This window comes from Eretmochelys imbricata, chromosome 18 (genome assembly GCF_965152235.1).
Source record: "Eretmochelys imbricata isolate rEreImb1 chromosome 18, rEreImb1.hap1, whole genome shotgun sequence".
NCBI lineage: Eukaryota > Metazoa > Chordata > Testudines > Cheloniidae > Eretmochelys > Eretmochelys imbricata.
Genome location: NC_135589.1, coordinates 9911346 through 9925980, shown reverse-complemented (window position 1 = coordinate 9925980; position 14635 = coordinate 9911346). Strand labels below are relative to the sequence as shown.

Genomic DNA, 14635 nt, shown 5'->3' with positions numbered 1-14635 from the left:
GGAGATCTGTTTTGCCCCACGGGCCTGGTCGGTGGCACTCAGATGGTCTCCAGGAGGGGTCTAGTCCAAAGTGTGGTAAAGAGACACAGGCGGTGAAAACCATCTCTTACTTTTGTTTGTTTGTTTGCCCTTTAGTTTTTCCGTGTGTTGCTTCTGTCCCTACTTATTACCCCTGACGCAGGCCTGCAGCTTCCTTACAACCCTCCCTATTCACCCCGGCTATAGGCTATGGTAGGAGAAGGTAAGGAAGAGATGAAACAGGAATAGTGAAGAGTTCCTGCTTGTGAAGAGAGGGGTGAAATCCTGGCCCCATTGAAGCCAATAGGAGCTTTGACATTGACTCCAGTGTGGTCATGATTTTGCCCAGTGTTTCTAATACAGGATAAAACGCTGCCCTGTGTTGCCTAGCATGGATTTCCTGGGGAAGCAAGCTGGGCCTGTTCTCTCATTCTCTGCCTTTGCCCTGGTGTCTTTGCAGGAGAGCGAGGATGCGGTGAAAGCACTTGCAAAAGAAAAGGATCTCCTGGAGCGAGAGAAGTGGGAGCTACGCCGGCAAGCCAAAGAGGCGACAGACCACGCTAGTGCGCTCCGCTCCCAGCTGGACCTGAAAGACAACAGAATGAAGGAACTGGAAGCCGAGCTAGCCATGGTGAGAGCCCTCCCGCCTGCATCGGTAGCTGGAGGCATTTGTTTAGGCTGGCGTGCAGATGGGGCACCTCTACAGTGCAGCTGGGAGGTGTAAATGCCAGCTCAGGAAGATGTTCACCTGCTAGCTAAAAATCATAGAAACGTGGGGCTGGAAGGGACCTCGAGAGGTCATCCAGTCCAGCCTCCTGCGCTGAGGCAGGGCCAAGTAGACCATCCCTGACAGGTGTTTGTCCAGCCTGTTCTTAAAAACCCCTAAAGATGGGGATTTCATACCCTCCCTTGGAAGCCTGTTCCAGTGCATAGCTAGCCTTATAGTGAGAGAGTTTTTCCCAATATCCAACCTCAATCCCTTGCCGCACAAAGCAGCAGCTCAGGCTAGCTACCCACGTACCATACTGTCTGAGATCCTAGGGACGTCCTTGAGCCTCTAAGCCCAGGCAGAGCTAGTGTGCGTACAGGTACCCACTCTAGGAATTGCAGCTCCAAGCTGCAGCGGAGACATACCCTAGAAAACCCCCAGCCAGTCCAGAGTCTCTGCCATTACCATGAATTCTGTAGGGTTTGCTTTTGGTCTGATTTGCTGTGACAGCCCCTGCCCGGTGGATGTCTCCTGGCTGGACACTTTCACCTGAGCAGATGGTCATAGAATCATAGAATCTCAGGGTTGGAAGGGACCCCTGAAGGTCATCTAGTCCAACCCCCTGCTCGAAGCAGGACCAATTCCCAGTTAAATCATCCCAGCCAGGGCTTTGTCAAGCCTGACCTTAAAAACCTCTAAGGAAGGAGATTCTACCATCTCCCTAGGTAACGCATCCCAGTGTTTCACCACCCTCTTAGTGAAAAAGTTTTTCCTAATATCCAATCTAAACCTCCCCCACTGCAACTTAAGACCATTACCAGTCGTATGTTTCTGGTCCAGCAAACCTAGACAGGCAGCCTTTCAAACCACCCTGGAAAGACACTGCGGTTCAGACTCTACAGTCATCCCAGAACCCTTGGCGATTCCCCCAGCACTTGTTATTTGGGGCCTTTGTGCCGTAGCAGCCTGTGCTGGGAACTCTGTTTCCCAGCTGTTCAACAACCTGCAGCTTTCCCTGCACGCTGCAAAGCATGACTAGGCTGCGGAAGCACACTTGAAACCAACGTCGACCTGCTTGGGTGATCAATGATCTCATTTCGTTAAGGGGGTTGCAATACCGACCAAAGATACGATTCCCACATAAGAACCCTAATTGCCTTCCAAAGCTTGCCAGGAAAAGCAAAAACAAAACAATCTCTTTGGAACCATTTTGTTTGTCTGGCTTCTCTGCAGAACGACATGGTGCTGGAAGCCTAAGGTGAATGTCATTGAAAGCAGGCACCCTTCTTACTTGTGTGTCTGTGACTCCTCAGCTGTAAGCTTCCCTGAGTGCCGTCTGGCCAATGAATTAAGTAGAGAAGGCAAAGAGTTGAAAGTGTGTCTGGCAAGCCTGGCAGGCTTCAGTATGAGATGCAGTTTCCTTCTGTGAAATACATATGGATGTCCCCATTCCCAGCTCATGCATGGGAGTGCACAGACCTCCCCGCCTGTCGGGACCAATACCGCTGTGACTGATGCCTCTGAAAGGCTTAGAATTATCAAACAGGTGCAGACATATACCCACATCACAAGTACCCACCTGTCCCCACTGTAATACACAAGTTCATACGCCCCTTTACTTATACATACAGTGCTGGATCTATTCAAACACATACACGCAAGCGTATCCATAACCCTGTTCCTTCACCGCTCCAAGCATGTGTCCATGCACCCACCCCCTGCCCGTGCCTCTGCCCATATCTGCCTTCATATTCTTCAGCATTTGGCTCTGAAATCATAAGCATGCTGGTTGTCAATTGCCTCCTGTGTTTTCACTGTTCAAAGCAAATTTCTGCCATAAAACCCAAATGACAGCTGGACATGCAGTCAGTTTTCTCCCCAGCTTAGAAATATTCCCTGGTATTAAATAGATACATCACAATTTGTTGTGCGTTGATTCACCTTGCGCTGCATAATTTCACTGTGCACAGTCACTGCCTAACTGCGACACCTAGTGTTCAAAGCTCCGTTGTCTCCAGAAGGCAGACTGGGTAGCTCAGAGAGAAGGAATATTGTGGTTTCTCACCTAGCTGAGAAAGGAGTGTGCTTCACAGTAAAGGCAGCAGGTCTCAGGAAAGGGCACTGTGATGATTTTTCTTCCCTTTATTGGACTGTCTGTTGAGAGCTCGATATTTCAAACGTTAGGCCAGAATTCGGTCACGTTTAATCACCATGAGTGGCACCTTGCAGTTAGCTCCATTGAAAGCAAGCGGGCTATTTGCAAAGGAAGGCATGACTCTTTAAGTAAAGGTGGAAGAATGGGCCCGGAGTCATTCATATTTAAGGAATAATGCTAGAGATTTTATAGTGTGTTATGGGTAATCAAGCTTAATAACATTGGTGTTATACAGGTGAATTCACAGTAACGAACTTTTAGGGAAAGTATCTCTGTAAAGGAGGTTACAACTTTTATAGCACAGTGAGACAAGAATATCTGTTAGATAACAAACATAGTCGGATAGGTGTGTTTTGTTTTGTTAACTATTTAACGCCCAGGGATAAGAATTTGAGATGCATTGCTTTAAAGGTGCTCTGCTTTTCAGAGAATTGCTCTTTTTTGTTAATTATTAAAACATTAATAGGGCCAAATCTCCAGCATAGCTCCGTTGGCTTCAGTAGAGCTATGTCCATTTTCACCAGGGGAGGGTCTAGCCCTTAGTACCTCATTTGAGTTCCAGCTCAGACATGTTTTGTTCAATATCTTCATAAATGATCTGGAGGATGGTGTGGATTGCACTCTCAGCAAATTTGCGGATGATACTAAACTGGGAGGAGTGGTAGATACGCTGGAGGGGAGGGATAGGATACAGAAGGACCTAGACAAATTGGAGGATTGGGCCAAAAGAAATCTGATGAGGTTCAATAAGGATAAGTGCAGGGTCCTGCACTTAGGATGGAAGAATCCAATGCACCGCTACAGACTAGGGACCGAATGGCTAGGCAGCAGTTCTGCGGAAAAGGACCTAGGGGTGACAGTGGACGAGAAGCTGGATATGAGTCAGCAGTGTGCCCTTGTTGCCAAGAAGGCCAATGGTATTTTGGGATGTATAAGAAGGGGCATAGCGAGCAGATCGAGGGACGTGATCGTTCCCCTCTATTCGACATTGGTGAGGCCTCATCTGGAGTACTGTGTCCAGTTTTGGGCCCCACACTACAAGAAGGATGTGGATAAATTGGAGAGAGTCCAGCGAAGGGCAACAAAAATGATTAGGGGTCTAGAACACATGACTTATGAGGAGAGGCTGAGGGAGCTGGGATTGTTTAGCCTGCAGAAGAGAAGAATGAGGGGGGATTTGATAGCTGCTTTTGATAGCTGAAAGGGGGTTCCAAAGAGGATTTGATAGCTGCTTTTGATAGCTGAAAGGGGGTTCCAAAGAGGATGGCTCTAGACTGTTCTCAATGGTAGCAGATGACAGAACAAGGAGTAATGGTCTCAAGTTGCAGTGGGGGAGGTTTAGATTGGATATTAGGAAAAACTTTTTCACTAAGAGGGTGGTGAAACACTGGAATGCGTTACCTAGGGAGGTGGTAGAATCTCCTTCCTTAGAGGTTTTTAAGGTCAGGCTTGACAAAGCCCTGGCTGGGATGATTTAACTGGGAATTGGTCCTGCTTCAAGCAGGGGGTTGGACTAGATGACCTTCTGGGGTCCCTTCCAACCCTGATATTCTATGATTCTATGTTTGCCTTATTGGCAGCAAGTTGTCAGCTTGCCAGTCTGACTGTAATCCAGGGGTGTTTGCTTACTGGACGTTAAACCAGCAGTATGCTTGTGATCTGATCACTGTCTCCGCAGTCCAAAAGGTGCCTTGTTTCCTCACTTGAAGGATGTAGATGCTTGCCCTTAGATCTGGAGAAATGAACCAAGTCTTTCGTGTTGCAGCCATTTGTGGCGATTGTGCACACATTCAGTGCTGGGACATCAGCCGACAGATATTTCACTCAGCAGCTCGCCAAAGCCCCCGGGAAAACAGCAGGGGGTTGTGCCGATGTAAGCTAGGTGAGCAGGATATGAAGGAACAGCGTTGTACAGGTTCGCAGAGGGCAGAATTCCACCTACAGAACTTTGGCGGTGAGGGGTGAAAAGGGAAAAGGCCAACTTGGAGACTCAGGCCCCAAATCCTCAGAGATTTGGGCTCCTAACTCCCCTTGAGGGATCTGGGCCTCTGTGCCAAGGGTGGCTTTGCAGGGAGTTAGGAAAACTCTCTCTGTCTCCTTGTGCACCAAGCCCATGTGAGGTGGAAGTGACTTTGACCCAGGAAATGTGGAGGACCATCAGAACACACGTTTACACAGTCGAAAAGCACTTTTAAACGTTTTCAAGTGGGGATTTTGTTGAAAATGTGCTTTTAAAAAATAAAAACTGCTTACGGGCTGAGATCTTGTGTGCATGGCCAAGCTGTATCCTGGAGGGCCTTTTCCAGGCTGACTTCTGAACCCTTGAAAACCAGGTTTTATAATGGAAATGCTGACCGATCCTAAACTGGAGCAGCGCTGCTGGCAATTTGTGCATGTTCTCTGAGTTGGGCCATTGTACATAATGTTCCACTGCCTTTCAGATCGATAAAAGAAAAGGAGGACTTGTGGCACCTTAGAGACTAACCAATTTATTTGAGCATAAGCTTTCGTGAGCTACAGCTCACTTCATCGGATGCATATGTGGAAAGTGTAGAAGATCTTTTTATACACACAAAGCATGAAAAAATGGGTGTTTACCACTACAAAAGGTTTTCTCTCCCCCCACCCCACTCTCCTCTTATCTAAAGTGATCACTCTCCTTACAGTGTGTAAGATCGATGTGTGTTTTATTTCTGTGGCCTGTTATGGGGTATTTATATGCAAATTCCACACGCTGTTGCAGGAACCCTTCTACCTAGGCTTTTCCACAAAAGCAAAACACACTGGAGATGTGGAATACACGAGACTTACCGATACATATATTTACATTCAGTGTGTGCTGTGTGTTTTTTTGTTTTCCTCACTGCTGTAATGGCAGCATAAGAGCAGGACTTGGGAGTCACTTTCTTAGCATTAAATGGAGTTTGGTAGAACAGATTAGATCAAGCACTGGGTAGGATGCCCAGGAGGGAGGGGGAAAGAGGGAATCGGATGCATCAGAGAGTTTGGGCTTTGTTTTTAATCCTGTTGTATCACACAGTCTCTCTTTCCCTGCTTGTAGTCAGTGGGAATGGACTATTGCATAGGGAAGTTGAGTATTCACTCCAAAGCTACAAAAAAAATAGGTCGCGATTTGATTGGTTTTTTTCTTCCTTTTTAGTTTTTAAAAAGTGAATCCCTTACCAATAATCGTTCCTCCCCATGGACGTGATCCGGAGTCCGTCAAAGGGAAGACTCTCAATGACTTCAGTAGGCTTTGGCTCAGGCACGTAGGAGCTGATCCTGCACCCACTGACTCCACTGAGAGCAGGATTGGGCCCCAGAGGTCTTGTGTGTAGCTCCTGGTTCGTGGCTTGCGTGTCCTGCAATGCAGTGTTTGGGGTGTTCCCCAAAGAAACCCATTGCGAGACTCGGGCAGAGAATGGGGGTGCACGGTATGTTGCTGCTAGCAGCTCTGTCTGTACCTTAGGAGCAAATTCATGCCCTCCTTGTTCCTCTGGACCAAAGGCACCACATCATTTAAGGCAACAGTCAGTCTTGGTGTAGACCCTGATCCTTTAATCTGATCACTGACATACCTCGACACCTGCATAGAGTCCCAGGGAAGTCAACAGGGCATCACACGGGCATAAAGGGACCACAGGCAGGGATCAAAATGCAGGATTGGGCCTTTAATAAGTGACACCTTGAGGGACTGGAAAAAACCCAGCCAGCCTATGATTTCCAAGGCACTTTAGAACTGTGGAAATATTCTGTGTTTTCCTAGTTATGAAACATCAAGTGAATCATGGGAGCTATTCTCTGCTGGCTAATTAAAAGGTACAGTCAAGCAACTGGCACCTCTTTAATGAGAATTTTTAAATTATTTTTACTTTGTAGATGCTTCTGTTTAATTTTTCAAAAAAACAAAATATTGAACAGGGGGAAAGCGTCCCTCTGAGCCTGCCAAGTCCACTGGGAACAGCAGAAGAACCAATAGGCCTGTTTAACACATCTGAACCAAAGCCAACCGCTGACTACCTCTGTGTGCCTTTGCCTTTCGTCATGAAATTTGGCACGGCTTACTGTATAAATCACTGGCTCCTGTATTTGCAGGAACAGCTATTTCAGTTTTTGGTCCAGGTTTCTCTCGAAGGTAAATCATACGCTAACACGTTGTTGTGCTGTTTTTGTTTTCTTTGTGATGACCAAATAGGCTTGACTTCAACTGGCCGGCCTACCCCCAGCTCAATCATTCATGCTTCGTCTTACCTGGTGGCTGCAGGAAAGTTGGGGCTGGCTTCCCAGCTCTCAACAAGTGCATGTTCTGTTTTGCACTCAATCAGATCTAAACGGTAGCTGCTTGCATTTTGAAATCCTATTATTGCAACATTGGCAGCACGCAGATCCCCCAGAAGAGTTAATTATCAACCTTGGTAAAAGAAACCATGTCTTCTGGAAGGATTTAACCCTAAGAGCAGCACTTATGTCCTATTCTCTTCTTGGAGTGTGAAACTGACCTCGTGCGTTGTGTTAGCCCCTCTGCACAGGGGTGGCTTGAACTCATTGCAGTCCAAGTGCTGTCTTGAGAGAAGTGTTTCATTGTCCTGTATTTTGTTCTTTTATCCCATCAGGCCAAGCAGTCCTTAGCCACGTTAACCAAGGATGTCCCCAAGCGTCACTCATTAGCCATGCCAGGTGAGACCGTGTTGAATGGGAATCAGGAATGGGTGATGCAGGCAGATCTCCCGCTCACAGCTGCTATCCGGCAGAGCCAGCAGACGCTTTACCATGCGCACCCCCAGCACTCAGCAGACCGACAAGGTGAGCTCCAAGCCAGCCGCTAACCCCCTTGGGAAATCTCTCTGATCTCATCTGCCTTTAATACGATGGCGTTCTTGATGAAGTCGAGCACCTCCTTGTTCCAGAAAAGGGTTAGTGTTGTGTGTTGTGGCAGGAAGGGAAATAAAGTCCAGTAGCTTGGTATGACTCCGCTCCAAGGAGAGGCAGGTATAGGAGAAAGATTTAAATACGTATGAGCGTTCTGGAGGCACAAAGCCAGGTCCCCAGGGTGCAGCTTCACTGGAGCCAGTGTATCTATGCCAGTCGACCCCTGCTGAGGATCTGGCCCACAGGCTTGAGCCAACTTTGATCTGAAGCTTAACAGTTTCCCTTTTGAATGTCAACAGTTCTCATTCCTTTTAAAATGAGGGTTTATCTTTAGCACTGAGGATTTTCACCCCTGTTTCCCCTCTTTCAGATGAGGTGTAAACCTGAGGCCTTGGGGTCATTGAAGTTTTAGGATTCTTTTGAATCCCAGCTAAGACAAATTACATTCTGCCTCCTGTGGGATCCAATGGATACACAACGTTCTTTGTTACTTCCTGTTCCGAGCAATTATGCAGTGCCCTGTAACAGTTGCCACCTTTCACCCCAGAGGCTGGCTGAGTTTCAATGGTTGGGATGATGTCATCCTCGGCTCTCTCTTTCCCATCTCCTCCAGATGTTGTAAGGCTTAATCGAGGCCTAGCTGTAAAGCCCGTGGAGGTGTTTGGAGAAGGGGCACTGCGGGAGGGTGAGGGATGAGCTGGTTCTACCCTCTGTGGGACAAGTCTCTCCCGTGTTTTGACAAGGGCGTGTAAGAAACCTGACCAGGTCTCAAAATACAAGATTCAGACCCAGGCTGCATAACCTCACCTTCCCCTGTGGCTTCAGAGTCCAGCTCTCTGCCAACTGGGTGGCCTGCTGAACTAATCCCCTTTCAGGGAGCAGCTTTAACTCTGCTTCAGAGCAGCAGCTGGAGTAAATGGAGGCTGATCTCCCCACTCTCTGCCTTCCACTCTGCGGTGAACTTGGGCCAGGGTTTTCCAAGCCGGGGGCATAGAGTTGGGCATCTGAGTAAGGAGCCCGACTTTCCAAGCAGCCACAGCTTCTAAGTCAATGGGAGCTCAGCACTTCTGGAAATCTGGGTACCGGCTTAGGCACCCCACAATTACCTGTGCTGCAGTAGCACATTAAGGCCCACAATGAGATCCGGGCACTGTACAAACGCATAGTAAGAGAGAGTCCCTGCCATGTTGAGCTTTACAAGCTAAATGGATTGAGCCGCCGACCTCATTGGCCTCGCTGGAGCCTACACTCTCCTGCTTGAGTGCTTTGCTTTGCCCTCTTCGCTTTGAATTCTAAGCTACCCTGTGTGCTCTCCCTCTTCCAATAACCTCCACAGCCCCACAACTGTCTGCACCCAAATCCCAGGTCTCGGGAAGCAGCAGTTCCCAGCCTTTCCTGAGAGGTGATCTCAAAGGCGTCAGTGCCCCGTTCCTTTAAGCCAGGGGTGGCCAACCTGAGCCTGAGAAGGAGCCAGAATTTACCAATGTACATGGCCAGAGAGCCACAATAATACGTCAGCAGCCACCGTCGGCTCCCCCACCCTGCTCCCAGCGCCTCCCCATCCCTCCACGCACCTCCTGATCAGCTGTTTCGTGGCGTGCAGGAGGCTCTGGGTGGGAGGAGCGAGGGCACAGCAGGCTCAAGGGAGCGGGCAGGAAGGGGGCGAGTGGGGGGCAAGGCCTGGGGCAGAGCCAGGGGGTGAGCAGTGAGCACCCCCCGGCACACTGGAAAGTTGGTGCCTGTCGCTCCAGCCCCAGAGTCAGAGCCTCTACAAGGAGCCGCAGATTAACCGCTGAAGAGCCGCATGTGGGTCTGGAGCCCCAGGTTGGCCACCCCTGCTTTAAGCCCTGAAAAGACAGATCAGGGAGGAGGATGCATTTGCTCAGAAGTCAGCAGCGAGCACCATGCTGCAAAGGAATTTGTTTGCAAGCAGAAGGGCACCTGCGCCGTGCCATGTCTGACCCTGTGCAAAGCCGTGAGAGATCAGGGTCCAGCAAGTCTGCTGTCTCCAGGTGCCTGTGGCATGGAACTGCACGTCCATGGGCTGCTGCTGGTTTATAATATTCTCTGGCAGTTCAAGGATTGCCCTCGCTCTCAGCAGCAGGTGAAACACTGCAGCACTAGATAACCTGGCATCTGTATATGGGACAAGGATGCAGCGTTCAGGGAGTCTCCACTTCTCACCCCTTAGTACAAACACTCCAGTAATTGCTCAGAACACGAGAGTGACACTGCTCTAACGCATGAGCTGTTATTGCAGCACACGGTAGCATCCCAGTGTCCTTCATACAGGTAGCGGGGGTGATTGCAGTCTGCCTCTGTAAATCCACACACACCCCTGCAATTTTGGCTTCATACGGCATGCTTCCTCACTACCGTACCTGTCCTGCAGGGCTGTGAAACAGCTGCCACGTTCAAGGCCATCGGTGGCTGCCCTGTAGTGGTGGGTGACTCCAGGAGATTTTCAAAGGAGCCTAAGGGAGTTAGACACCCAGCTCCCAAGATTTAGGTATCTTACTCTCTTAGTTGCTTTTGAAAACCTCTGTCAGCGTGTTTAGGAAGCACTTTGGGATCCAGATTAAAGGTCTGTTCTCAATAAAAGGACATTATCCTTCCTTCTCACATGGCATGGATAATACCTGGGCCTGGATGGGCCCCAAGGATCCCGTTTTTAACAACAATAATAATCTTTGCTCTTCTGTAGTGTTGCTCACCTGGGGATCTCAAAGCACTTTACAGACGTTAATGTATCGAAGTGACTGTTACTTTCCTCATTTTACAAGTGGGGTACCTGAAGCCCAAACGTTAAAGAACTTGCCTATGGCCACACAACACATCTCTGTCACAGGCAGACATGGCACCCAGGTGTCCTCACAGCCAATGCTGTGCTCAAACCATTGTCCGTGCTGGAGTCGTCCGGCACAAGAGAGCTTCATTTCAGTGGCTTTCATGCTCAGGGACTCGCCAAGGAAAATGCATATTGGGATGGTCACTATTGTCTCAAACTATTGAGTAGAATTCTGGGTACTGGGCAAGCCTGGGGAGCCCCCACCACGGGTAGGAAGGATGGAAGAAACTAGTAACTTATCAGCGCGTGTCATCATCTGAAATGTAAGAAATTCCAACAAAAAATGTTTGCAGTCATATTAGAGCTACAAACTTCTAGGGTGAGTTGTTTTAAAAGGACAATATCAAGAGTGGTTGTTTTTAAATATGTACATTTAATCTTCCCGCTTTACAAAGATCCTCATAAATTAGCGATAGATTAAATTCATTCAGCTTTCACCATGAAATTAGTCTGGTCAGTTTCTGAGTCTCCCATCACAGGACCGTGCTTCGGGGTTTGACTTCACAATATTGCAAGGGACTGCCTGGATCTTAAAAGAAAACCTGCAACATTTATTAATGTTTCTATTCATCCTTTCTGTCCTTTACCCACCAAACCTAACTATGAGGCGCAAACTAAACTGATCATGTTTCTTTGAGCAAACCTCATTCCATGTGAGGCCGAAGAAAGTAGTTATATGATTTAGCTTTGATTATGAAGATGCTTCTCCCTTTGGCACAAGTTGTTACCCATCTAACTAATTATCATAGAATATCCGGGTTGGAAGGGACCTCAGGAGGTCATCTAGTCCCACCCCCTGCTCAAAGCAGGACCAGTGTCCAACTAAATCATCCCACCCAGGGCTTTGTCAAGTCTGACCTTGAAAACCTCTAAGGAAGGAGATTCCACCACCTCCCTAGGGAACCCATTCCAGTGCTTCACCACCCTCCTAGTGAAATAGTGTTGCCTAATGTCCAACCTAGACCTCCCCCATTGCAACTTGAGACCATTGCTCCTTGTTCTGTCAGGGCCTAAATAAAGAAGGGAGACTAAGGGCAGGTAGTGATTGGTGGGTAGTGATCGATCTATCAGGGATCAATTTATCGCATCTCGTCTAGACGCGATAAATAGATCCCCGAACACGTTCCCCGTGGACTCTGGAACTCCAGCTCCCGAGAGGCGGAAGCGGAGTCAACGGGGGAGTGGCAGCGGTCGACTCACCGCCATCCTCACCGCCAGGTAAGTCGACCTAAGATACGCCGACTTCAGCTACGCTATTCGCGTAGCTGAAGTTGCGTATCTTAGGTCGACCCCCCCTCCCTGCCTAGTGTAGACCAGGGCGAAGAAACTTTATAGATAGGGAACAGAAGCACAGAGAAACATAGAGATTTGCCCAAGCTCACGCAGTTAAGTTGTGGCAGAACTGGGACCTGAATCCAGGTCTCTAGTCCAGCATCTGAGCCATCGCACCCTCTCTATCTCTGCAGCTGCCCCTCTAGAAGTTACAGGCAGGACAGTAGATCTGTGGTGTTATGCTGTGGGCTAAAGCATTCATCCAACACCCCTGCCGGCGACTGTCCGTGTATAAACACAGCACTAGAGAGAACCAAATTCACAGACTGAGAATGGTATAGTATCCGAGCTAAAGCAGGGAGGGCATGGAGATGAAAATACTAATTCCACTGAGCCCTAACTCTGCTCCTTGCCTTCCAGCTGTCAGAGTGAGTCCGTGCCATTCACGGCAGCCTTCCATAATCTCCGATGCGTCGGCAGCAGAAGGTGATAGGTCATCGACGCCAAGTGACATCAACTCGCCCCGACATCGGACACATTCCCTCTGCAATGTAAGGCAGTTGTGAGGTCGTTTGTGACTCCTAAAGCTGTCCTCTTAACCTCTGTGCCAATGTTTCTAACCCTAACCATCACTCTTACCTGCTTGTCTTTTGCCACCCCTTCTTCTGGGGCCTGAACCAAAGCCCACCAATGACGAGGCAAAGCCTCTCACTGGGCTTTCAGTCAGGCTATAAATGTAAATCCTGTGTTTGAATGGAACTTAAAACTACTCACATACCAACCAGGAGCTGATTCTACACTGCCTAACTCTGTGTGCTCACTTACACCTCTGCAAAGTGAGTTTCCCTGGCTCCCACGGTGGCTGGGGCAGTGTTTTGCTCTCACTTTGCACTGGTGGCCACGCCCACACAAAGTACGAGGCAGTGGGGGAATCCAAGTCCCTCTTTTCAAGAGCTGTGCAAAAATGATGCATCTCTTATTTTAGTAAAACGTCCTGAACAAACAACTATCATTTTGTGCCAGGCCATTATTTTTGCAGCCTGGAACATTGATTGAAAAGAGGTTTATTGAAATGGCAGTTTTCCTAACTAGACATTCGGAATCTCTCAGGTTTCCAGGGAAGGAACAAGCTTCAGCAGAGCGAAAATTTAAAAATTTACAAACGTACTTAAAAACAGGCCCACGTCTGAGCTGGACCTGGACTGAGACTTTGACAAAGTGTTTCTCCCCTCGGGCTGCAATTTTATAGGTTTTGATTGAGTACGTGCAAAGCTTTAAAGTTTCTCATGTTGTGACACCCCCTTTGCCCCCCCCAATCAATCAAAATTGAGCCACATAGACCGACTTTCACTCTGAGCTTTCAAGTTCCTCTGAATCAAACTTGAGAGCTGTGAACGCACATGAGTCAAAATGAAAACAGTTTGTCAAACTCCCTGTGAACTGAGGCTACCAGCCACAGTCCCTGGGTAAACCACACACCTGCAACACTGGGGACAGATCCTAGCAACTTCCTCTCCAAAAGCATAGCTGTGAGTTTAAAGGAGAATCTCCATTAGTGAACAGATTTAGGGATGACACTTTCCTTAGCCACCGGAGGGAGACATGATCTCACACACCGAGCTGGTGTAAATCCACATTTCTACTCTCCTTTTAGGCTGGTATAAATCTACAGTAATTCCATCCGTGAAGTTACTCTTGATGTATAACCGTGTAAATGAGAGCAGAATTTGGCCCTTTGCATTCCACTTTTTTTAATTGGGGGAGGGGAGAAAAGAGAGCGCTTCTGACCTGAGAGTGGCAGCCTTTTCTACTAATGAAAGAAGCAAAGACAGAGAGGCCAGGAGTCTTGCTTCAGTATCAATAGAATTGATTTAAATGACTGGAGCAACAGCATGGAAGAGAATATTTCAAAGTTCAATGGAGAAAATAAATTGGAAGGTGCAGGAAATATCCAGAAACATTGCAATGGGAGAGCAGAGGGGTTATACGGTTCATAATTAAGATGTCCTGGCTAATAGATGCAGATAAATGTAGCTTAATTCTAGGAGCGGAGTTCAGGGAGTGAGCATTTGCCAGATAAGAAAGCCCTGCTGACTGAGGCAACCATATAGGAATGAGAGAACAATCTCCAAGCCCCTCAGGCGATTGCCTCACTGCAAAGAAAGAGAGAGAGATTGGGGGGGGGGGGTCTGCACTGTGCAGTCAGAAGAACAGTGTGTGAGGACTGTCTGGTTCAGTGTATTGATAACAGACTTTTTAGCTGTGGTCACCAATTAAAATCCAGCTCACATCTGTAAAATCCAGCAGCATCTGATCGCTCTCAAGTGACCTTTGTGAAATGAGGGGGTAGCGTTTGTCTCACTCCTAGAGACATTGGCATCTCCAAAGCTCCCCCTCACAGCTGAGGCTCACCGAGCCTCTTGCTGGCAGGGAGACCAATGGGGTGGGTGGCACAAGCTCTCTCTTAGGGCTTGTCTGCACATGAAAATTAATCCTGAATAAGGTACGGTATGAATTTAAAGCAGATTAACTATTCCTGATTCCCGAATACAGGCTTGTCTAGACCAGCAGTTCACGGCAAGCTGGGATGTAAATCTACCTATTTCTAGCCTGCCAGGCACTGTGTCCAAAATAGACCCTGCTGCTGGGCACCAGCAGTTCCTTGGTGTGCTTTGAGCTGCCCCTCTTCGAAATGGGAGCAGATTAAAGTGCATTAGGGAACTTTCAGTGCACGACAGCAGAGTTCAGACTGCCAGTGAGTGTG

At 48.2% G+C, this 14635-nt stretch overlaps 1 protein-coding gene across 2 annotated transcripts in view; it reads left to right on the top strand.

Annotated features, from left to right (window-relative positions):
* KAZN (kazrin, periplakin interacting protein) overlaps positions 1 to 14635 on the top strand; it is a 393973-nt gene that overhangs the window by 324275 nt on the left and 55063 nt on the right. For both annotated transcript variants that reach the window (XM_077837231.1, XM_077837232.1), the window contains 3 exons: positions 479 to 649; positions 7496 to 7685; positions 12292 to 12422. In XM_077837231.1, the coding sequence (XP_077693357.1) occupies positions 479 to 649; positions 7496 to 7685; positions 12292 to 12422 (492 nt within the window). The remainder of the gene's footprint in view (positions 1 to 478; positions 650 to 7495; positions 7686 to 12291; positions 12423 to 14635) is intronic.